The sequence below is a fragment of the Nicotiana attenuata genome, chromosome 10 (genome assembly GCF_001879085.1).
Source record: "Nicotiana attenuata strain UT chromosome 10, NIATTr2, whole genome shotgun sequence".
NCBI classification, from domain to species: Eukaryota; Viridiplantae; Streptophyta; class Magnoliopsida; order Solanales; family Solanaceae; genus Nicotiana; species Nicotiana attenuata.
The window spans coordinates 15,369,820-15,394,830 of record NC_031998.1 but is presented as its reverse complement, the minus strand read 5'-3'; the positions used below and the strand labels follow the sequence as shown (position 1 = coordinate 15,394,830).

Below are 25,011 nucleotides of genomic sequence, written 5' to 3'. Positions count from 1 at the left end.
CAATTTAGATCCACTTAGATTCTCGCTAAAATAAGCCACGGGTTTACCTTCCTGGCTAAGAACTCCTCCAACACCAACACCTGAAGCATCACATTCTACTTCAAATAAAACATCAAAGTTAGGTAACTGAAGGATAGGAGCTTGTGTCATCTTCTTTTTTATCAATTCAAAACTCTTTTGAGCTTCTTCATTCCACTTGAACATGCCTCCTTTCAAACACTCAGTTATAGGGGCAACCAAAGTGCTGAAAGTTTTGATAAATCGTCGATAGAAGGACACCATTCAATGAAAGATCCTTATATCCGAAATTGACCTAGAAATTGGCCAACTTATGATTGCCTCGATCTTGCTTGGGTCAGCTTAAATACCAGCACTAGTTACTATGTAACCAAGAAAGCAAACACTATTAGTATAAAAGATGCACTTCTTGCGTTGTGCATATAGCTTCTCTCTCATTAAGGTTTCAAAAACCTTCTCCAAATGCATTCCATGTTCAGCTTCCTCTTTGATATAGATTAGGATATCGTCAAAGTAGACAACAACAAACTTCCCAATAAATGGTCTAAACATATAAGTCATAAGCCTCATGAATGTGCTAGGAGCATTTGACAAACCAAAAGGCATTACCAACCATTCATACAAGCCTTGGCTAGTCTTGAAGGCAGTCTTCCATTCATCACCTTCTCTCTTACGAATCTGGTGGTACCCACAATCAATCTTCGAGAAGATCTTAGAACCATGTAATTGGTCAAATAGATCATCTAATCTTGGGATTGGGAAGCGATATTTGATAGTGATCTTGTTGATTGCTCGACTGCCAACACACATCCTCCAAGTGCCATTTTTCTTAGGAACAAGCAAAGCAGGTACGACACAGGGACTAAGGCCCTCCCTTATTAAACCCCTCTCCGATAATTCTTCGACTTGCCTTTGGAGTTCAGCTTTTTGTGTAGGATTCATCCTATAAGCGGCTTTGTTTGGCAACGATGCTCCTGGTATAAGGTCAGTTTGATGTTGAATATTGCGCATGGGTGGAAGTTCTAATGGAAAATCTTCAGAGATCACATCATCAAACTTAGCAAGTAACTTCTTGGCTCGTGTATCTAACTCATGCTCCTTATCTTGTGTGTCTTCCATGGCTAGTGCTATATACAATGGCTCTCCTTTATTGATGTGCCCAATAATTTATGATCTATTCATTAGCGTATCAGACACGGTCTTTGCCTTCTTTGAAAGTTCTTTAGGGTGCAATGGCATCAAAACGATCATACATCCATCAATTATGAATGAATAGGTGTTACGGTATCCATCATGAAAAGCACGCTTATCATATTGCCATGGTCTTCCAAGTAGTAAATGACAAGCATCCATCTTTACCACATCACACCAAATTTGGTCTTTATAGATCTTACCAATAGAAAAAGAGACCAAGCATCTTTTAGTGACTTTCATACCTCCACCATATTGCAGCCACCCGACTTTGTAAGGTTTGGGGTTTACCTCAGTCTCCAAACCCAATTTAGTCACCATCTCTTCCGAAATAGCATTAGTGCAACTTCCACCATCGATAATCACTGAACATACCTTGCCATGTGATGTACACCTCGTGTGGAAAAGGGCCTCTCGTTACGATGATTCTTCATCTTCATGTTCAGCATGTAAAATCCTCTTAATAACAAGCATGTCACCTTCATCGGGTTCTACATAGGCATCCTCATCTTCCTCATTAACTTCCTCAATTGGTTGGTTTTCTTCATGATTGGAATCATCTTCTTCGTCAACCAACATAACAGCCTTTTGGTTGGGACAATCGGCTTGCACATGCCCAAAACCTTGGCACTTAAAACATCTTCTCCTAGTCATATCCCCCTGAGGTTTTTTCTCATCACCCTTTGAAGATGAATTAGAAGAATTACGTCTATAATTAGCTTTGGGATTTCCACCACTACCGCTACTAGTACTCCCCTGGTTGGGATAATTCTTCTTGGAGTATAATTTCTTTGGCTCCTTTTGTTGTTGTTCGATGTTGATGGCAAGCTTTCATACATCATTGAATGTCCAATAAGGTTGTAGGCGAATAACATCGGCGATGGCACGCCTTAAGCCACCAATATATCTTGCTATAGTCTGTTCCTCAGGTTCTCGGGTATCACACTTAATCATGAGGTATTCAAACTCTCGAGTATAGTCTTCCACGGTCTGGTCTCCTTGGCGAAAGTTATGAAGTTTAAGATAATTCTCTTGTTTGTACGTATTAGGAAGAAAACATCTTCGAAGTTCTCTCTTCATCATCTCCCAAGTTCGAATCTTACCACGACCTTCACTTTCTCTTTCTCGCTTCAAATTGTCCCACCAAAGTGAAGCATATCCCTTAAACTTGATGGCAACGATCTTAACCTTTTTTCCTCAGAATAATCATTGAACTCAAAGATTCGTTCTACGGTCAATAACCACTCCATAAACGCATCCCCTTGTGCTTTTCCATCAAAATCAGGAACATCAACCTTCACATCATCCCTTTTCTCCCGAGTATGGTTCCTCCTTCTCCTTGGGGGATCAGAGTCATCGTCTCGTTGTCTCCTAGCAGGATCCGAATTTTCACTAGAGTCATCTCCATCAGCCACATGAAAGGGGTTAATATCATAGTCCCCTTCACTTCTTTCTTGGTCCTTCTACGCTGTTCTTGCCTTTCGTAGTGTTGGAGTTGCCTCTGTAGCTGTTCTATTGTCCTTCTCATCTCTTCCATCTCCATGTTACGATCGGCTGCTCTTCCTTCACCTTCTTGAACCCAACGACCTTTTCTTGCTTGCATATTAGGTTCACCACCTGCTGCTCTAATACCAAATTGATGTGATTCTTCGAGTTAACAAAGAACCAACCGACCAGGATCAAGATCTTGAAACGAAAATGTGGTTTTTGCACCGGTTTCAAGAAACAACGTATCTCAACCTTTAAGACTCAGAATCTGATGATTCAAAAACGAGATGAAAGGTGACGATCTGAACTATAAGAAAGACTATTTACTTGTTCAAGACAAGTAAATATTGATGATGTACCAGTTCAAGGGAAGTTATGATCCTATGATAACAAAAAAATGAATTTAGATCAAGAACGTGTTCTTGAATGATCAAGAACTATAAGATTCCTAAAGTCACCACTTGGAATCAATTAACGTGATAAAGAAACACCACACGCAATCAAAAACAAGTTAAAGACTATCACCACCTTGCTTGGAACCAAAAACAAGGATAAAGAAGACAAAATAGAGAAAAACACTCTATTGCAAATTAGGGTAAAGCTCAAAAACGTGAATTGCATTCTACAAGGCAAGAGAACCCTTTATATAGGCCTAGAGTCTCTTCTTTGATGACTACATTCCTATTCTAATAAGGAAATAAAATAACTAGACAAGGAAAGTAAAATCCCTATTCTATAAGGAAAAGAAATTCTAAAAGGAATAAACTAAATCCTATTTTAAGAAGGAAAGGGTCTTGGCTTCTTGAAATCAATCTTGGGCCTTTTGAACTTGAAGACACGTCCACACACCTATTCGTGGGCATATAAGAACTTGTTTTTGGCGAGCTAAATAACAAAAAGCTAATATAGCTTCTTGATTTGCATCACATAGTCACTAGTGCACATTTAATTGAAACATGTGTAAATCCCATATGCATGATTGCTAATGGCAAAATTTACGGAAGACCTAGAGGCATTATTTCTAGTAGGCCAAGAATGTGGAAATATAGAGTCGCAAACAGAATAATCCTATAGGCATGATCTCTAAACAAGTAATAACATTCACATAATTAAACCAAGGAACCTATAGGCAGGATTTCTACCCGAGTTTATAGATATAAGAAAAACCCCCTTTACTAGTAAGCCCCAAATCTGTTTATTACAAAGATTATTACAGCCCAGAATGAATAAATTATAATAGCATCCATTACACTATAGGGAGCCTTAGCAGGCCCAATATAAAACTGGTAGCCAGGCCTTCAAACACAACAGCTCTGAAACAATAGCATGGATCCGCAACACCTTAAACCAGGCTTCCAGTGTGTCAAAGTTCCCAAAGAGCCTCAAGGACCCCAGACAATGCTCACACTAGAACCACACTTTCAACATAGAATTCAGAAGAGATTGGAAAACCAGCCCCAATGTGTTAGAGTTCCAAGGAGTCTCAAGGACCCTAGGCAGTGCTCACACCGGGGGTGGTAAGAACTTAGGTAACTAAGAGTAGACGTGTGAAATTCAGTATTAGAGGGTAGGGGAACAGGTTTAGAAGACAACTAATTTTCAAAAGGATAAGGGTAAGGGGACGGATTCAGAAACTAGTACATATAGGATAGTAACAGAACTGCACAAACAAACTCATGTTCAACATATAATTCAACTAAGTTGACATTGGTTCAGACTAGATACTCATACTAGTACTTAAAGTGATCACAAAAGCTAACATACAGGATTAGCCACACCTTGCTTGCAGTATCTAACAAATGATCAGAACAGGAAGCATACAACTGAATTGGGTAGGGTTTCATATTATAGCTTAGTTCAATATTGTCACTAAGTGGAATCACATAGTAAAATAACAAACAGAATCATGCTGAAATTTTAAACTAATAAGTACATAGGGTTGAATATAAGAACAAAGACTAAAGCATGCCGATTGAGAAAGTAGTAACAGAAAACATGTCGAGGTTGAAATAAACTATAAGACAGATAACAAGAACTGAAACATGCCAATTGAGAAAAAAGGAAACATGAATCATAGATCACACAGAAACATGCTGAGGCTTGAAATAAGCTAACCAAATAAGCACATAGAACAGAATAGAATAACAGGGGTTAACACATACCGGTTAGGAAGAAAGTAAACAGGAATGTAATGGTATTTTGGATCCAAAGAGTTCAGCCTTGGCTTCCAGCCGGCTAAACAATGTAGAAATCAGAGTAGTTGCACACAGAGAGAACTCAAATCCTTTGAGGAAAAGCAGAGAGCTATTGAGTTGTAAAGTGAGGAAATTGTAAGAGTGCGTAAAGGTGAGTGTAAGTCTGTAAGCGTGTGTGAGCATGTGTGTCTCAGCGTGTATGTGTTTGAGTCTGAGTGTCCTTTGAAAATTAGAACAATGAAGGATTTTATAGCATATAGTAGAGTAAAACCAAATAAGGTAGGAGAATCAATGGTACACAAATAAGGAAAGGAGATCAGTTAATCAGTCAATTAGGGCTAACATGAATCAACTAATAGGCAGAATCACGGAAGTATCACTTAAATTAACACGGAATAAATCAACAGTCAAGATTGAGGTCTAAATAAGGTAAGTAGTAAGTCCAGAGATCAATTAAAAGTCAGAACACAAAATCGGGCTAGTAGCACGGATAATTAATCACATAAACATGGTAAAATCTTAATAAGGAAATGCGGGTACTAAATTCAAACCCTAATTTGGGTAATAAAATCAACTAACACTTAATTGACAGAATTAAAGGTAAAGGGGAAAAAGACAGTAGGATAAACAGTCAAATAATCAAAACCCTAAGAAATACAAAGACATATACATGGAGCTTGATTAAATCAAGTAAAAATCAGTCGAAAAGTAAATAAGAAAGTCAGTGATGAAAACATTTGCAGAAATCCATCAGAAATCAAAACCCTAGCTTTAGGGGTTAAACGAAATCGGTCAATAATAATAGTAAGAACAGTAAATCTTAAGGGGAGAAATACCAAACAAGCACAAAATCGTTTTAGATCTAAAGAGATCTAAACGGATTCAACCAAAAATTAGCTAGGTTCATAAAAAATAGACAGAAGCGAATCAAATCTGGTTTGAACCAGAGGTTTGAAACCCCAAAAATACGAAGATACTCGTACTCACAGGTATCGGAGTGAACATAGACGGAATAATCGAGAAAGGAGAGACTTTGAACCAGATTTGGTTCGAGTCTCTTGAGATTTACATCAAGCAGCGTAGAAATCGTATAACCAGCAGAGATAGGAGGCCAGATAAGGCCCAAGATCGAAGAGAAACCCCATGGATTGAAGGGGTTCAGGTGACAGCGGGCTAGGGTTAGGGGAAGGTTGAGAGAGAAGAGAGGAGGAAGGGATTCAGGGGCGGTGGATTTTTAGAAATGAGGTAGGGTTTGGGGGGTTGGTGTAATAAAAATGGAAGGTGGATCCTGGACCGTTGATCTTCTGAGATCAACGGCCAGGATCAGTTTTAGGACGGTGCGGGATTAGACCGGTTATGGGTTAATTTAATTGGGCTGGGGTGGTAATTTGGGCTAGGTCCGAAAAGAGATCAAATTAAAAGAGGCTAATTGTTAAATACCCAATTAATTTGATAAAATAATTTATAAAAAAAGCTAATAAATGAATAAAAAAATGTTATTTATGCATGGAAATGATTTAAAATAATTAATTAATATTATAAAAATATAAAAGGTCATTTTTCGTGTAAATAATGTAATTATTCATATAAGGGCTATTATTGTAAAGTTATTGCAATTATAGCCTAAAGACATAAATATATTTATGCATAAAATGATTAAAGCTTAATATAAATATAAATGATAAAAATCAAGTAATAAATCATTATGAATTATTTGTGATACAATTAGTAGTTATTTAGATAATAAAATGCTGGAATAAATTACTTAAAATGCTTTGTTACAAATTACAGAAAATTATGGAAAAATACTGGTTGATGTTCATGCACAAGTATATAGGCATTTAAAAATATATGAGGGAAAACTTGGATATCAACAGCTGCCCCTCTTTACCCGGGAAGGATGAAAGAGTTGTCGGGTAAAGAAATGATGACCGATTTTGACCGAATGGGGTGTTTTGAAAAATATCGGCCGCACCCTGATCTCTGAGCTGCTTACATATTCCCAGTTTTACAGGAATCAGGCCATGTGTAGTTCTGGACCCACCGGTGAATGAAACCGATGGAATTATTATAGGAATGGTAGTATGTTTCGGAAAAGGTTCTTTTGTGAAGGGTGGTATTAGATGGGTTTGTGCGGAATTATGAAGGCGAATCTGAATTGTAACGGACGTATCACAGGGCAGGTATCTGAACAGTCATGGAATGAAGGCAAGCAATTGATGGGAATCGGTTATATTTGAAATGATGGCAAGGTGCAAATGGTGTGAGCGAAAACCGGAGCGAAGGTTGCTCCTGTTTGAAGAACGGTTACCTCCGGGGTTTCCTGCAAAACTTAAACACAATGCATGTAAGTACATAGATTACTGCGATAAATTAAACATGATGCATATTCCCTTTGGACCATGAAGGTTGTCTTTGGACAGTGAAGATGACGTCCTTAGACCATGACGTCCTGGGCCATGAATCATGAGATAAGGGATTCGCAGGCCGTGAAATGATGTTCTCGGGCCATGAAGATGGTGCCTCTGAACCATGACACCTTTGGATAATGATGTGCAGTATTGAGAGATTCTCAGGCCATGACATGATGTCTTCAGGCTATGAGGATGATGCCTTCGGACTATGACGCCTTTTGACAGGTCGGCTATACATCAGCCCATGAAGTGCAGAGACATGGTACCAAAGGTAATAACAAGACAAAGCTTAGTCTTGTGCAGAGTTTGGGGGCAGAGCTTAGCCCCGAGAAAAAAAGATAATGCAAAGTTTAGAATAGAGCAACACTCATGCAGAGGGAGACAAAGCTTAGTCTCACGAGAAGGCAGTGCTTAGCCTTATGCAAATAAGGAGGCAGGGCTTAGCCTCATGCGAGATGTGAGACAAGGCTTAGTCTCATGCAAAGAGAAGGCAATGCTTAACCTTATGCAAATAGGGAGGGAGGGCTTAGCCTCATGCAAGATTTGAGACAGCGCTTAGTCTCATGCAAAGGGAAGGCAATGCTTAGCCTTATGCAAATATGGAGGCAGGGCTTAGCCTCATGCAAGATTTGAGACAGGGCTTAGTCTCATGCAAAGAGAAGGCGGTGCTTAGCCTTATGCAAATATGGAGGCAGGGCTTAGCCTCATGCAAGATTTGAGACAGGGCTTAGTCTCATGCAAAGAGAAGGCGGTGCTTAGCCTTATGCAAATATGGAGGCAGGGCTTAGCCTCATGCAAGATTTGAGACGGCGCTTAGTCTCATGCAAAGGGAAGGCAATGCTTATCCTTATGCAAATATGGAGGCAGGTCTTAGCCTCATGCAAGATTTGAGACAGGGCTTAGTCTCGTGCAAAGAGAAGGCAATGCTTAGCCTTATGCAAATATGGAGGCAGGGCTTAGCCTCATGCAAGAATTGAGACAGCGGTTAGTCTCATGTGAAGAGGAGGCAATGCAGTGCCTCATGCAGTAGACAAATAGCAAATAGGAGCAGAATATTTCTTAGCTGGAGATATATTTGCGCTTGGCGGCCCGATTGTTATGAAGTTAATGGTTTTAAGGCGTACGTACTTGTGGTTATTCTTTGTCCCTGCATTCAAAGAGAGATCGTAAGTTTTATGGGGAGGTTGGTTCGTGCCTTTGTCTGCTTGCTTTGCTTTGCTTTGCTCTGGAAATCCTATTTGAGTTGCCCTGGGTAACACCTGGCTACCATAGAAATAGAGTTTTCGAAAAATATGCACTTATTTGATGAAATAGAATTATTTTAGAAAACGTAGTAGCATATAATGTCAAGTAAATTAGATGAACTAATGATTGCGACTCTTTAGAGACATTGTGGCTTTCTTTGCGTTAGAATTTTGAGTGTCCTCCTCAAAATTCTGCCCCAGTTCAGTAAGTGATCCTTCGGCCGTTCTGCATGTAACGAAGCTCGTTGGATCTGCTCCGGAATTTTGAGAATCCTTCTCAAAATTCTGCCCCAGTTACTTAACCGATTTCTAACTGTCTTACATATGGTGACGTCAGCTGGACTTACTCCAGAATTTTGAGGGTCCTCCTCAAAATTCTGCCCCAGTTTCTGGTTCTGGGGGAAATGAAGATTTTATTAAGATGTGACCGAACCCACAGGGCTGCCTGCGTATCCCCTCTTAAACGGGAATCAGGTCAAGCGTAGTTCAGTTACATCGATGAAGAAATGTAAACAATCTAAACATAGTATCTCTTAACTGCGTCTGAATTAATAGGTTTTGGCAAAACTTCTCCGTCCATCTCTACAAGTATGAGTGCTCCTCCTGTTAGCACTCGGTGAACCATGTAAGGACCTTGCCAGTTGGGTGAAAATTTCCCTTTGGCTTCATCCTGATGCGGGACGATCCGCTTCAGCACCAGCTGCCCTGACGCGAATTGTCTTGGTCTGACCCTTTTGTTGAAAGCCCTGGACATTCTATTCTGATAAATCTGACCGTGACATACTGCATTCATTCCTTTTCCATCTATTAGGGCTAGTTGTTCATAGCGGCTCCTTATCCACTCTGCATCACTGAGTTCAGCTTCTTGTATGATACTTAAAGAAGGAATTTCTACCTCGGCTGGAATGACAGCTTCGGTACCATAAACTAGTAAATAGGGCGTTGCCCCAGTTGATGTGCGGACTGTGGTGCGGTAACCCAATAGGGCAAAGGGTAACTTCTCATGCCATTGTTTGTGATTTTCTACCATCTTCCTCAGTATCTTCTTGATGTTCTTGTTGGAAGCATCCACAGCTCCGTTCATCTGAGGCCTATATGTTGTAGAGTTTTTGTGCTTGATTTTGAAGGTTTCACACATGGATTTCATCAGATCACTATTGAGATTGGCGGTAGTGATGATGGACTCGGGAACCCCGAATCGACAAACAATACGATCCTTGACAAAATCTGCGATGACTTTCTTGGTTACAGCTTTGTAAGATGCAGCCTCTACCCATTTTGTGAAATAGTCGATAGCCACTAAAATAAACCGGTGCCCGTTAGAAGTGGTGGGCTCGATCGGACCGATGACATCCATTCCCCAGGCAACAAAAGGCCAAGGTGCACTTGTTGCATTGAGCTCATTTGGTGGTACCTTTATCATGTCTGCATGTATCTGGCATTGGTGGCATTTCTGGACATACCGGATGCAATCAGTTTCCATGGTCATCCAAAATATCCTGCTCGGAGTATCTTTTTGGCTGGAACAAAAACGTTCATATGTGGTCCGCAAGTTCCGGCATGTATCTCCTCAAGCAATCTAGATGCCTCTTTTGCATCAACACACCTTAACAGTCCTAGATCAGGAGTTCTTCTATACAGGGTCCCTCCGCTTTGGAAGAAGTGATTGGATAGGCTCCGCAGAGTGCATTTCTGAGTATGGTTTGCCTATTCTAGGTATTCTCCTTTCGCCAAATATTCTTTGATGTCGTGGAACCAAGGTTTTCCATCCGTTTCTTCTTCAACATGAGCATAGTAAGCCGGCTGGTTATGGATTTTCACCGGAATGGGATCGATGAAATTCTTGTCCGGATGTTGTATCATGGATGACAAAGTAGCCAGCGCGTCTGCAAATTCATTTTGAATTCTGGGCACATGTTTGAATTCTATCTTTGTGAACCTCTTCATCAATTCTTGCACATGATATAAGTATAGTAGTATCTTGGTGTTTTTCGTAGCCCATTCTCCTTGAACCTGATGTACCAGAAGATCCGAATCTCCAATTACCAGCAACTCTTGTATATTCATATCGATGGCCAAATTGAGCCCCATGATGCAAGCCTCATATTCTGCCATATTGTTGGTGCACGAAAACCTAAGCTTTGCGGACACCGGATAATGTTAACTTGTCTCTGATACCAAAACTGCTCCAATGCCCACTCCTTTGAAGTTTACAGCCCCATCGAAGAACATTCTCCATCCGTCGTAGGGCTTCAACAATGTCCTCTCCTATGAATGATACTTCTTCATCAGGAAAATATGTTTTTAGTGGTTCGTATTCTCCTCCCACAAGATTTTCAGCAAGATGGTTCGCCAATGCTTGTCATTTGACTGCCTTCTGAGTTACATAGATGATATCGAACTCACTTAATAATATCTGCCACTTGGCTAACTTCCCGGTTGGCATGGGCTTCTGAAAGATGTACTTCAGATTGTCCATCCTGGATATGAGGTATATGGTATAGGCACAGAAGTAATGCCTCAATTCTGAGCTGTCCATGTCAAAGCACAGCAAATGCATTCTAGCAAAGAAAGTGCTTCGTAAGGTGTAAACTTCTTACTCAAGTAATATATGGCTTGCTCCTTTCTTCCTGTCTCGTCATGTTGTCCCAAAACACATCCGAAAGCTCCATCTAATACAGACAGATAGAGTAGCAAAGGTCTCCCAGGTTCTGGCGGGACTAGGACTGGTGGTGTGGACAGGTATTCCTTGATTTTGTCAAAAGCCTTCTGAAAATCCTGGGTCCAGCTGGTTTCAGCATCTTTCCTTAACATTTTGAAGATGGGTTCACATATTACTGTGGACTGTGCTATGAAGCGACTGATGTAGTTGAGGCGTCCTGGGAAGCTCATCATGTCCTTTTTGCTCTTTGGTGGTGGTAACTCTTGGATAGCCTTAACTTTGGATGGGTCCAACTCGATTCCTCGACGGCTGACAATGAATCCCAACAGCTTTCCTGCGGAACCCCGAATGCACATTTTGCGGGGTTTAGTTTTAGATTGTACCTCCTTAGCCTGTCAAAGAACTTTCTCAAGTCTGCTATGTTATATGCGACCCTCTTGGATTTGATGATGACGTCGTCAACATACACCTCTAATTCCTTGTGTATCATGTCATGGAAGATGGTCGTCATGGATCTCATGTATGTAGCCCCAGCATTCTTTAGACCGAATGGCATCATTTTGTAGCAGTACACTCCACATGGTGTAATGAAGGCTGTTTTCTCTGCGTCTTCTTCGTCCATCCAGATCTGATGATATCCCGCGAAGCAATCTACAAAGGACTGGAGTTCATGCTTGGTGCAATTGTCGATCAGGATGTGTATATTTTGCAGTGGAAAATAGTCCTTGGGACTTGCTCTGTTTAAATCCCGATAGTCAACACACACCCTGACTTTCCCATCTTTCTTCGGAACTAGTACAATGTTGGCTAACCAGGTTGGGTATTCAACTACCCTGAGGACTTTGGCTTTGATCTGCTTAGTGACTTCTTCCTTGATCTTTAAGCTCATGTCTGGTTTAACTTTTTGAGTTTCTGCTTCACTGGCGGACACATTGGATTGGTAGGCAACTTATGAGCCACTATGGATGTGCTCAGACCGGTCATGTCATCATATGACCATGCAAAAATATCCTCATACTCTTTTAGGAAACGAGTGTATTCTTCTCTGACGGTGATAAGTGAATGCTTATGCGAGTCTCTTTGACGGTTTCGGAATCTCCCGAATTGATTGCTTCGGTTTCGTCCAGATTGGACTTAGGTTTGTTCTCAAAGTTCTCAACTTCTCTGACAACTTCCTCAGGTATTTCATCCTCTTCTTCTAAGTCACTATCCTTATATTGCGTTGTCTCATTACATGTCACAGTCATCGGTTCATCAGGAAAAGTAATAATAACGCTGTAGAAGAAAAATGTGAAAGATAATAATGAATGATAAATAGCAATGCATTAATTAAATTTGAAAATATCCAAAACAGGTACGGCTCGATGGCTCGAGCAATTATTTCAAAACAAAATGCGTCTTTAAAACAAAATTACTGAAAATATCTTAAATGCCTAGCATGGCTATTAAAACAAGTCAGGCTAATGGCCAAGCTACCCAGGAACTCGACGGGTCCGGGATGGTGTGGCAGTCCAATTCTTGAGAACAACTCCCTTCTCTACGGTCTGGATGGTGAGGCCTTCTTCTTCCTCCTCCTCCTCAACTATCGTATTGCAATCCATATTCTCATCTTCTAGGAACAAATTTCTCAACCCAGCCAAAGCTTCTTCTTTTGCAGATCCCCATATTGTGTCGGCTTGGTGAAAAGTCTGACTCAGGTGTGGCATTGGTTGCTCAAGAGGGTAATAAGGACCACGCTATGGTGGCGACCAATCTTTATATTCTTGCCATGTGTATAGATATCCCAGCCCGAAATTTGTGCCGTGACGTTTCAACTGTATCGATTTGGTAATGCCCTGGAGTTTCTTCCCAAGCCCTTTGCCAGGTTCATACCCGGACCTTGCCAATATGCTTTCTATTTTGTTACTCCACCACTTTTCCTTCTCAATTGTGTTGACATGTTCAATGTGATGATAAGTTTCTCCACCTAGCCTTCTTCTATTCTCGATAATTGGGATAGTTTGACTGGTGTAAATGGGGTTACTTCCATCCCCGTGAATGATTACCTCCTGATGGTTCCATTCGAATTTCACGGCTTAGTGTAGTGTGGAAGCCACAGCCCCAGCGACATGTATCCAAGGTCGTCCCAATGGAAGATTGTATGTATCTGATATGTCTAGTACTTGGAACTCAACATCGAACCAAGTTGGTCCCAAGACAGAGGTTAATCTCCCCAATCGTGGCCCTTTGAGACCCATCAAATGCTTTAACGTTCATGGTCCCTGCTCGTATCTCATGGAAATCTTTGCCCAACCTTTTCAGAGTAGTCAATGGACAAATGTTGAGGCTTGAACCCCCATCTATTAAGACCCTGGCGATGAATTTGTCCTCGAACTGTACTGTGATATGCAATGCCCTGTTCTGACTTAATCCTTCAGGTGGTAGTTCATCCTCGTGGAAGGTGATCTTGTGACTCTCCAGTACTTGCCCTACCATGTTGGCTATCTCTCCACTAGTGATATTGTTGGGCACATAAGCTTCATTCAACACCTTTATCAGAGCACTCCTATGCGTTTCAGAATTTTGCAATAGCGATAGGATGGATATCTGGGCGGGAGTCTTGTTTAAATGATCGGCGATAGAGTATTCTCTCGCCTGTACTTTCCTCCAAAGATCGTGTGGTCCAGTTTCAACGACAGGTTGTTTGGTAGCAGCCTCCTTGCTTGATCCTCCCAAATTTTTGGGTGTATAGATCCTTCCAGTTCTGGTCATCCCTTATGCGGCACCAGATTCTTCCATCTTTGCTTTTCCCTTTCGCCTAGCTTCGGCAACGTAATCCCAAGGTATGGCATTGGACTTGAAAGGAGGTGTGATTGCTACAGTCACTGTGAAAGGTATGGCCACTTCTACCTCAAATGGAACAGGTGTGGCTGCAGGTGGTGTTACTTCTACCTCAAATGGAACCGATGTGGTTACCTCAACCTCAACTGGCGGCTGTACCTGCACCACAATAGGATTGAGCGTGACTGTGGGCTTCTTAGGATCGTCACCCTCTTTGATAAGTCCAATTGATCCCTCGGGATCCCACTCCTCGTCAGTTTCTATCACATTGATCCCTTCGCCCCTATGATCTGGAAGAGGATTGTTGCGGACGTTGGGTGCAGCTTCCTTCGCCTGTATGACCTTATTATCAATCAATGTTTGGATCTTATCTTTCAATGTCTGGCACTCGTCAATAGTGTGCCCTTTCGTACCGGAATGATATGCACAGGTTTTATTCGGGTTGACCCATTGAGATGAATTCTCCATTGCCACAGCGGGAATAGGGGTGACATAACCAACATCCTTCAACCTTTCGTACAGCCGGTCGATAGGTTCAGCAATGGCGGTGTACTGTCTGGGTGGTTTGCGATCAAAATTAGGTCTGGGTTTTTGATAGTTTTGACGGGTTGGACAAAATCTACGGCCAAAGGGTCCTCAATAACTTAGTCCAAGGGCAAAGTCCAGATACGATCCTTGTTAGATTTGATAAAATATGTAAGCACTATCGAAAGAATTATCCAATTTAATTCACAAGCACACCATTCAAACAGCAGGAAGGAAGCATCTAAAAAAGCATAAGAAAATATTCAGGGGCATCCAGCTTTTGGACAACTCAGTTTTTGCACTAATAGTTGCTTGAATTTGGATCAATGTGAAAAGTGGGGTTTATTAACAATTCCAACAAATCCAAAAGGAATCCATTATGATTCCACCTTAGAAGTTAAAAATGGCTTTCAGCTTTAAGGGCATACTTCAACCACATTGCTACCTAGTTCAGTGAAGTAATTGAAGCAGCACGAAGGTGTTCTTTCTCAATTTTTCTTTGCCTTCTGAGGCTTCTTCTGCTTTACTGGAGGCGGAAACAGAGCACGAAAAGTCCATGCAGCCATTATTGCTCCTACGAAGGGACAGATCCAGTAGACGTAAAATTGCTCCCATGTGTTGTGCCAATTGTTTATGTACGCCCAACCAAATGCCTGCAAACAATCAGCTCAGTTACCAACTCATTAATAAAATATGCAGGCAAAAAAGGACAAGTGCATAAATTGCTACAACAGTGTCTATATGTATAGCAGCATGTGTTCAATAGAACATTTACTACCCTTGGACTTGACATGAAAGAGTCTCCATTTCTGAACATTCCAAAAGATTTGACACACTTTGAGTTCCTCTCTAAAATTTAGATATTTGTAATTACAAAAGAAAATTTCAAAAACTGATATACAGGGAGCGTCTGTGAAACTAAATTTAGTGTACAAATATGGATAGCGTTCAGTTTATCAAAGAATTGAGCTAACAATATCTCATCTAACAGCCACCAGTTGCTATTACTTTGGACTACCCAAAAATAGTACAGAAAAGGATAATTTGATGATTACTTGCATGTGACATTGATATTGAAGAAAAGAAAAACTTCATTCCCTGCAAAAGCTAATCTCTCCTAGTTCAGTGCCCTACAACTAGTCGTCAAGCCACAAGTTAACATGCAAAAGGTAATACTTATATGCAAGGAGAACTATTTAAGCTCAAAATAAGGCATAAGACACCCAACTAGGAAACTAATGGTTATTACAGAAAATGCAGGGTCATGTGGTTAGCTTGGTTGGTCATCTTTACTAGATTCTTGGATAGAACTCATTCCCATCCCACAAAAAAGAAAGTAACATTTGAGATTTGCAACAGCAGAGATGACTGCAACTAGTCGTTAGCCAGTAGAATCAATGCAAATAGAGATGTACGATTTGCATGACAAAGATACCTAAAGAAGGCAACAGTAAATCGCAGCCCAGTACAGCAAAGAAATATGATTGCTTAGATCGACCCATATCGCAGTTTAGATTAGAGGACAAATGGTACATAATGTCTGTCTAAATCCATTTTACATCATTATCTTATTCCATGACAGTTAGGCAAATACATGCATACACAGGGTTCAAATAGTTAATGTTCTATAAATTAAAACAGTTCAGATTGAAACGCATATGTTCCTAATATTTTGTTTTTTTGGGACTATGACCAAAGAAGTCATCTTTGCAATGTAAAGATATGAAATAATGAGTAAAATGAAAAGAGTTTATAGAGAAATTAAAAGATTGCATCTAAAAGCCAAAGTTTCTGCTCATATAGAAAGTTATTCAACCAAATAGCAAGAGATACACCTTGATGACCATAGAAAGCTCCTTTTATTAACAGTCTATGCAAATCAATTTCAGAAGAATCTGGCATCACGCTCCAACCAGCAAACCATTAATAAACCAAATGGAGCACATATCCATAAAATCATCCAATTTTTACCGTAACTCACATTCCCAATGTTACAATAACCAAAGATCGCCAAATATAGATGCTATAATTATGTGTATTTCAGATAACAAGCAAATAAAAACATAGGTTCAACATAGAAAAATCACCAAGAAATGACTCAACTCTACTTGGTCCTCTTCCAGACAAATGAAATAGGTCCAAGCCAAGGAAACTTTCGAGGCAGGCAAAGGATGAGATTTAAGATGGGACTGAAGATCTATTCTGGTTCCAAGGCAGTAATTTGAGAGTTGAAAGGGTCTTGTTTCCAAGAGAAGTTAGCTTACAGGTATTGAAACAATAGCGATAAATTAACAACTTTTAGTCTTAGGCATCTCTTGGTTTAAAAGAATTAGATTGAACTTCTCCCGCCTTCTATTACAAGCATGCCACCAATTTTACCTCAAACCACAGGAACTAATTCTGGCTCACTAATGTCAAGAGAAGATGTAACTTTCCAATCGAGAAGAAGCGTGATAACAAGTAGGCTTCATGAATAAAGACAGTCGAACACAAATGCACAAGAGAAGTTACCAAAAAGTTATACATTCTGTGTATACATTAGGGACAAACAAATGGTGCTTCGTCAGTCTAGAGCAGCAGAGAAATTCAAAGGTTAAATAATAGAATAAGCTCCAAGATTTACAACAACAACAACCCAGTGTAATCCCACTAGTGGAGTCTGGGGAGGGTAGAGTGTATGCAGACCTTATCCCTACCTTCAAGAAGGCAGAGAGGTTGTTTTCGGTAGACCCTCGGCTCAGGAAAGGTAAAAGAAGGACAACAACAAGCATATCAATCGGAAAACCGAAGCAAAAAGACAAAACTAACCGTAGGTACCGTAATCAGAAAGCCGAAATGAAAGCAACAACAAGCATAAGTCAAGGGATACGACAATACACAGACAGGACAACGCTCGGCTACCTATCATAACCCTTTACCTTTAGTCTCAACCTTCATACATTTATTCTCAACCTCCATACACAGACAATAAGCTCCAAGATTTAAGAATGGAAAACAAGAGCTAGTACTTACATTGGCGGGATTCATAGACGGTCCGGTGTATTTTGAACCTGTAACTACCATGGTAACAGTTGACATTGCAAGTAACCAATTCTTTAGAAATGCATTTCTAGGACCCCTCAGTACAATAAGAAAGACCAGAAAGGTCATTATGAAAGTCAAGATCCCCTCAGCAATGGCTCCGTTATGCAAGTCAACTTTCAATGAAGGTCCACCTAGCATGTGCTTGTACTGCGTAGGAATAACCTCCAATATCGCCAATGCACCAGCAACTGCGCCAGCTGCCTGTAACAGTACCCAGACAGTTAAGAAATATTTTCCAAATATCAAGATTCGGATGGTCATTCTTACAGGTAAATTTTTTCTCCTTTCTAATTTTTCTGTGGTGTCAATTTGAAGCAGATGCATTCTTGAACTGAAAGTTTTAAGAGTTATTTCACAGAATTCTTCAACTTTTTAATGAAACAGAGTTAAATGTACCATGAAATTAAGCAACTTTAGGTGCTCTATCTTATTGAACTCTAAAAATAATAATTTATGTTCTTAAAGGAAAATCAAACACCGCTAATGTGAGTTTAGCATCAGAGGTCTCATGCATAAATAAAAAGGAGGGAAGAGGTAGGTTAACGGCCAACTTTAGACAATTACGACATGATGAACTTTCTAAATAAACAGATCTCTTTCCATCATCCACTAGTACAATAGCTGTCTGCCGTAATTTAGGCACCCAGGCTGACAAAGTTTAGCAAAACCATATAGATAGCGGGCTACACCTAGCTTAGTCTATCCGATATGAGGTTTAGAACGAGCTTCTTCTTTGCAGATATTTCTTTCTCTGTAGAAAGTCAAGTATACCCGTTCTCGGGCAGAGCCCATTGTAAAAGTATTGTTTCACTGGAATGCTTGATTGAGAATATTCTCCTACTAAAAGAAACTTTTCATTCTTATAAGATACGGCTACAACCAGAATGAAGCAGTTCATATTGCCAATTACTTATAAAAAAACATAATGCATATTCATTATAAAGAGGTAAGTACATCTTTTTAAGGCTTCATATAGCCAACCCCAACGAGTTCAAACTGAGGCTTAGGCAGGGGCGGAGCGAGTAAGAGGGGAAAGGGTTCAATTGTATCCCCTTGGAAAAATAATTTTTTAAAATTATATACAAGCTTTTGAATCCCATTGCCATCAGGCAAAATTCTAGCCTAGTGGTAAAGAGGGTACAAAGGTTGTTTTATGTAACGATATCGAATTCCAACTATGACATTCTAGTAAATGTTTTATTTTCCTGAATCCCCTTATGTAAATTCCTGGCTCCCCGACTGGGCTTAGGGATTGATTAATTATTGAGGAAATTAAAACTCTACTTTCATTATTATTCAAAATTCAAATACGTAACAAAAAGAAAGAAAAAAAAAAACCTGAGCAGGAAATCGAGCGGCAACAGAGAAGAGAGAGTCGGTTCCAACACCGGCAGCATAAAAGGCGGCCGTACCAGCAGGATTAAAAGCGGCACCACCCAAAGCATCACCAATAATCCCAAACACAAAAAACAGAACAAAGAGAAGAACAGTAGTAATAAACAGAGTAGTGATTCCTTGAGCAATTCCAAAAGCAGAAGCAATTAGGTAAGTGAAAATCCCAAGTGTTGATGAACAAAATACCCACATCGATGTTAACACAAAATCAGCCACTGCTGCTTTTACAGCACCCATTTTGATTTTCAATCAATCAATCGACTGTAGAAATTTGTCGATAATTTATATTTGGCTACTGAATACTGAGATGATGATCAACCTAATAGGGGATAAGGACGTATATAAATATATAAATATAAATTAAGGGATTCATTAGAAGTATATTTGGTAGGAAATTTGGTTTGTTAAGGTTGTTTATTTAATAATTACTCATATTCTATTTTGGGTTTATCTTCTTCAATTCGATAATGATTTGTCCGCTAGAGTTTCGCTGGTTTCATTAAACTACGGACTAAAAGTATTTTTTTCTTTTATTAACCATATGGTACGTGGAATCTTTTTTATTTTTATTTCTTTTATTTAGATTTGATGTTCGGCATTCACTAATATGACTATTTTACTCTGATTAAAAATTGATTTAGAAGTATCATAATTAAAACAAGAGGAATTCTTTTTTAATTTATGAGGTTCAGATGTTTAATTTTGAATGTAGAGAACGAATCCGTGACTATGTAAACTAATATTGATGAGCGTTTGGTGAGGATTAGGACATTAGCATGGTATTGGCTGCTTTTAGTGTTTTAAATATTCTATCAATTTTATTTTATCTGATAATGTTCATTATGTTCCTTGACTTGAAGGCATGAACAATCTTATCATCATGGTGGGACTTATTTATATTTTTATTTTTAACTAGTAAATGTTTAACCAAAAATATAATTTCGGTTAAAACTAGAATTTGAGATGAAAAATCGGGTTACTGATAATCAAGAGACCAGAAAAGAATAATAGGCTTTCTGAGAATAATAATAAAGCAGCGAGCAAGTTTTTATTTCAGTATGACGTCGACAATGATCTTTTCCCAATACAACTTCCTCCTTTTATAGTTGATTCTAGATAAAGGAATGAAACCTAAGCTTTAATGAGACAATTATGGATAATAAATGATATTAAATGAGTCGTTACACAATCATTCCTATTAAATACCAATTTTCTAACGTATCAGGTATTTAATACTGAATTTGGACTCCTTTTTGTCTTCAGATCCATGTTTTCAATGCCTTTTGATCCACTGGCTTTAAATGACTCGAATTGATACGAGACTCGTATCTAAACTGCTTCTCGTGCCTGTTTCACTTCCTCTTCTCGTACCTGTCATCTCCCGTACCTTTTTCTTAATTGTTATACTTTGACTATTTGTCCAGTCCACGTGTCACGCCACGTCATCTTCAATATAAATTCAACTTTTTCCCAATACAGATAGTCCCCCCACTTTCCATTTATTTATCAATTAAATATTTGGGAAGTGGATCTTCATTAAAAAGGGAATTTTTGCCATAATCAATGCGATGACAGTATTGCCTCTTCAATTGTCTCTTCTATTTAATGCACCATATACGTGTCGTCTTCTCATTAGTTCTCGATTTTGCAGCCTTTTTCTAAGGCTTTTGTAACTCCACTATTCACGAAGTGATAGTTGCCTTTATTATAGGCTTTCCATCATTACACTTTTTAATTACTGACGGTTGAGTTTATATATAAACTTGCCCCTTTTCTTTCTTTGTCTTCTTCTCCATAAATCTTTAGCAAACGTTTTTCTTCCTTATTTTTGCTTCCCTTCGATTCATCTCTGCTCAACAATGGCGTCTCCAAATCCTAACCCTAGAAAAGTTCCTATTTTAGACAAATTCCCCAATGCCCCTGTTAGACATAGAAGAGACAGAGGAGGCAGACTCCATACAGGGTTAGAATCTACTCGAGGCGGCTCTTCTGGTTCTTCTTCTAGGAGTTCTATTCTGAAAACTCCTTCTTCTATGAAATCGTACCAAGTGATTTATCTTTTGTAAGTGATAGACAATCCCTCCAAAAGCAAGTTGCTGGTTTAGACAAAACTGACACATATCCTACATTAGTGACCGAACTTACAATCCCTACCATCAGAGGAGATTGTAACTGGAAAAATAGTCTTTGAATGTCAATTCCTTCCATAAACCAAAGAATTTCTTCTTTTGGGATTGGATACTCTTTTGTCTATACTTACCCTTTTACTGTGGGTTTTAATCCCCCAATTGACCCAATCATCCTCGATTTTTGCCGTTTCTTTAATATTTGTCTGGCCCAAGTTGGTCCTTTAGTATGCAGAGCAGTGGCTTGTTTGAGATATCTTTCTACCAAAGCCACTGTTAATTTCACCTTTTCTCACCTTATCCATTTATACCACCCTAATTTGATACGTCATGGAGTCTTTACCTTAACTGCGAGAAGTAAGAAGGTTTTGGTAAGTACAGAAGATGACAATGATCGTGGATGGTATGCCCGTTACGTTGTTGTGCGTACGGTGGATTTACTTGGTGAAACAAATATTCCCTTCCCTGAGAAGTGGAATTTTGCACGTAAGTTTTTTTTTATTTGACCGTACCTCTTTTTCTGTTGAGAATTTCGATTCTTTTTCTAAATTTGTCTCTTTTTGGTTTTTTGTAGCAACCATGGGAGATGTGGAACCTGTTCCCAACTTTCGTGGTTGGGTAGATTCAATTTTGAAGGTTGCTCCTAAGGAGCAAAGAACTTGGAAATCAATTTCCGCTTTACATGGCTGGAAAGTTAAAACACACGGTATCGCCTTTTTTCTTTATACATTTTTCTTTTTGCACATTAAGTACTTTTTTCTTAATGTTGATTGTGTATTCTTCTTTTAATCAGGATTTGGTAACAGAGGAATGACAGCTGATGTTGTCACAGCCCTTCGCATGTCTGGTAATGCTGCACTTGACTTGGACAAGACTCGAACCTTGCTTCAAAAAAGGAAAGCTATAGGAGAAGGTTCTAAGAATGAGGAAGAGGGAGGTACCTCGTCAATAGCTAGGCCACGAATTAGGAGACGAGTTATTAATGATGATGAAATTGAAGATACTCCTGCTCAAACTTCGACCACCGAGCCTGTTTTGATTCCTTCAGATGAAGACACCGTGCCAAGAAACACAAATGAATCAACTCAGCATCTCTTTGATAGTGGTTTTGAGAGTGGCGAGCTCGGACCTGTTTTCGATGAAGTTCATCTTTCTTCATTCGCACCTATTTCTTCCATTCCTTTGCCAACCGTAAGTGTTTCTTTGCCAGCATTGACTACTTCTGTTCTTTCACCAGTTTTAATTGCTTCTACTTCCATTCCTATGTCTACTTCTTCCGTTCCTGTTCCCACTCCTACGACTCCTGTGGTGTTTAACTTTTCTACTACTCCCCCTTCCACTGTTCCATCTTCATCTGTCCCACATATAGAAGTAAGTTCCAGCAATAGAAGCATGACTATGAGGAGTGTCACACTCGAAATCCCTGCTAATCAAAGCCTCTTAAGAAAATCTGGGAGAGCTAATACTTGGCTCCAACCTCTTATTGGAGAAATTGAAAAGAATAAGATGCAAAGCCATAGTTGTTACACTTTGATGAATGACATAGTTCATTCAACTTTGAAGGTAATTTTCTTAACCTTGAATGCTTTCCTTCTTTTTCTTTCTAAGTTCTCACTTCTATGCTTTATGACCGTAGGCTAATCTTATTGGGACTGAATTGATGGGGCGAGTTTCTACATTGGAGAAAAAGGAACGAGAGTCTACAAGGGCTCTATCTGAGGCTAGGAAAATAGCTGAGGATGCATTATTTGAGGCAGCAAACTGGAAAAAACAATTTGAGAGTACCCAAGTGACTGTAGAAGAGTTGCGGGAGAGCAAGGCTCACTTGGAGCAACAAAATCATGGCTTAACTTCTGAATTGGGAATTGCGAATGCTTCTTGGGGTCAGCTTAAAGAGGATAAAGAGCTTCTAGAACGTTCTTTATCTAGAGCCAATGATGAGATTAAAGAGCTTAAAGCACTCATGGAGAAGAAAGAAGAATATGCAAAGGAGTTAGCTCAAAACTTAAGTCATGCTCAGAATGATTTAAGAATTTCTTCTGATAGAATCCGTGCCTTGGAAAGTTCTCATGCCTCTCTTGAAGCTTCCCTGGATTCTCATTTAGCCGAGCACCAAATAATGAAAAATGACCTTGCTATGTGGGAAAAGGAATACAAGGCTTTGGAGAAGGAATATAATGCTCTTGAAGAAAATTTCAACATAGACGTGAGTTGGGCTTTTCTAAATTCTCGACGTGATGCTTTAATGGAGGCTACACAGGAAAACTTTGACTTGCAATCTGAGTTGGCCAAAGTCATAGACACTATCGAAAAAGGTCAACAACCTGCTGATACTCCTTCTCCGGCACTTGGAACTATTGACACCCCCTCTCCAGCACTTGAAGCTCCTGGAACAGAAGAGTGTTTGAACTCCGAAGCAGTTACTGAGGTACTTGAAGTTATAACTCCAGCTTCCGAAGTTGAAACTTCTATGACACAGTCTATGGAAATTGAAGTTCCTGTGACTGTTACTTCCCTCGTTGATGTTATCTCTTCAAGCTCAGCTGAAATCGCTCCTATTGCTGCTTCGTCAGAAGTTATAACCGCACCTGTTATTGCTTCAGAAAGTGATGTTACAACTTTTAATGATTGTTAATGTTATCCCTTGGCAATTTTGAAGGGATCTTTTGGTGAAGTCCCCAGTTACCATAATGGGGCACTTGTAAGACAAATATTTTGGTGATTTAAGTTTTTCCTCAGTCTTTTATGTTAAGAAATAGTATTTCTTTATGTTTTATTCTTGCCTATTTACTTATTTAGGACTTATAGAATAACTTAGCATTTTAATTCTTTGAAAATGCTTTATGATTCTTCTCATGGAATATCAACATGAGGCTTATAAAAGAGGGCCCTTTTATATATATATCGACACTTAATGAAGAAGACGTCTCAACTTCATAATGGTGTTATAATACGATGAAAGAAATAGGAATACACATGTTTTGTATGCTACAACTTCGACAAGTTTTTATTTATGAACTTGAACAAACGTTGACATGTATTAAAGTACATCTATAACTTTCTCGCAACTGTTTTCCTTGTAACAGATTTATATAAAAGAAGAACAATAGATATGAGGTTTTTCTTTATAACCCGTTTTAGTACATAGTCCCGACCCCATCTTTAGGAAGGGTTTGAGAGGTGACTCCATTGTTCCCATGGTAAAGAATACTATGATGTATGCTTATGCTTGGATTCCATAACCTCTGCTCTACACTTGTCTCTTGATTTATGCATCTATTTTCCGTACGTATCCGTTCTGTGTTTATTGTACAGTCCCCAAGTGTTTGAGCTGTGAAATATAAAGCCTCAAGCATTTGTTTTTCCTCTTAACTTGGTCCTTTTCCTGAAACAGAAAAATTTGCGGGACTCGGAGGTTCGATTAGAGATGAAGACTGCCTAACCCGTGTATTTTTCCATCAGATTACTTGTAACCCTGGGCTGGGAATTTAAGACTATTCCCTTTTGCCGTACAGGTCGTGACTCATCATTTGGCACGAGTTAGGGTTTTTGCCTAGCATCTAAAATCGTTAGTAAAATTGTTAATGATTAAAAAATGAATTTTAACATAGAGATACCTGACCGTGGATACTTTTCTCAAAAGTAGTATCTTTTTAGATGGACAACATTCCAATGTGAGGGTAATAGCTTGCCATCCATTGTCTCCAACTCGTATGCTCCTTTCCTGCAATGTCACGAACTCTGTAGGTCCTTCCATGTTGGACTCAGCTTTCCTGAATTAGCAGCCTTTGTAGATTGGTAACACCTTTTTAAGCATGAAACGTCCCAATTTTAAGAATCTGAGTCGTG

The 25,011-nt window shown here is 39.4% G+C and overlaps 2 protein-coding genes across 2 annotated transcripts; one reads left to right on the top strand and one right to left on the bottom strand.

Annotated features, from left to right (window-relative positions):
- On the bottom strand, positions 14,793-19,475 carry LOC109233056 (aquaporin SIP1-1-like). The gene is made up of 3 exons (XM_019398805.1): positions 18,980-19,475; positions 17,570-17,842; positions 14,793-15,210 (listed from the first exon to the last, which is right to left on the bottom strand). The coding sequence occupies exons 1-3, from the start codon at positions 19,271-19,273 to the stop codon at positions 15,046-15,048; spliced, it is 732 nt and encodes a 243-aa protein (XP_019254350.1). The 5' UTR covers positions 19,274-19,475; the 3' UTR covers positions 14,793-15,045.
- LOC109233603 (protein WEAK CHLOROPLAST MOVEMENT UNDER BLUE LIGHT 1-like) lies at positions 21,783-23,797 on the top strand. The gene is made up of 3 exons (XM_019399485.1): positions 21,783-21,868; positions 21,956-22,725; positions 22,799-23,797. Exons 2-3 carry the CDS (start codon positions 21,973-21,975, stop codon positions 23,795-23,797), a joined length of 1,752 nt encoding a protein of 583 aa, XP_019255030.1. The 5' UTR covers positions 21,783-21,868; positions 21,956-21,972.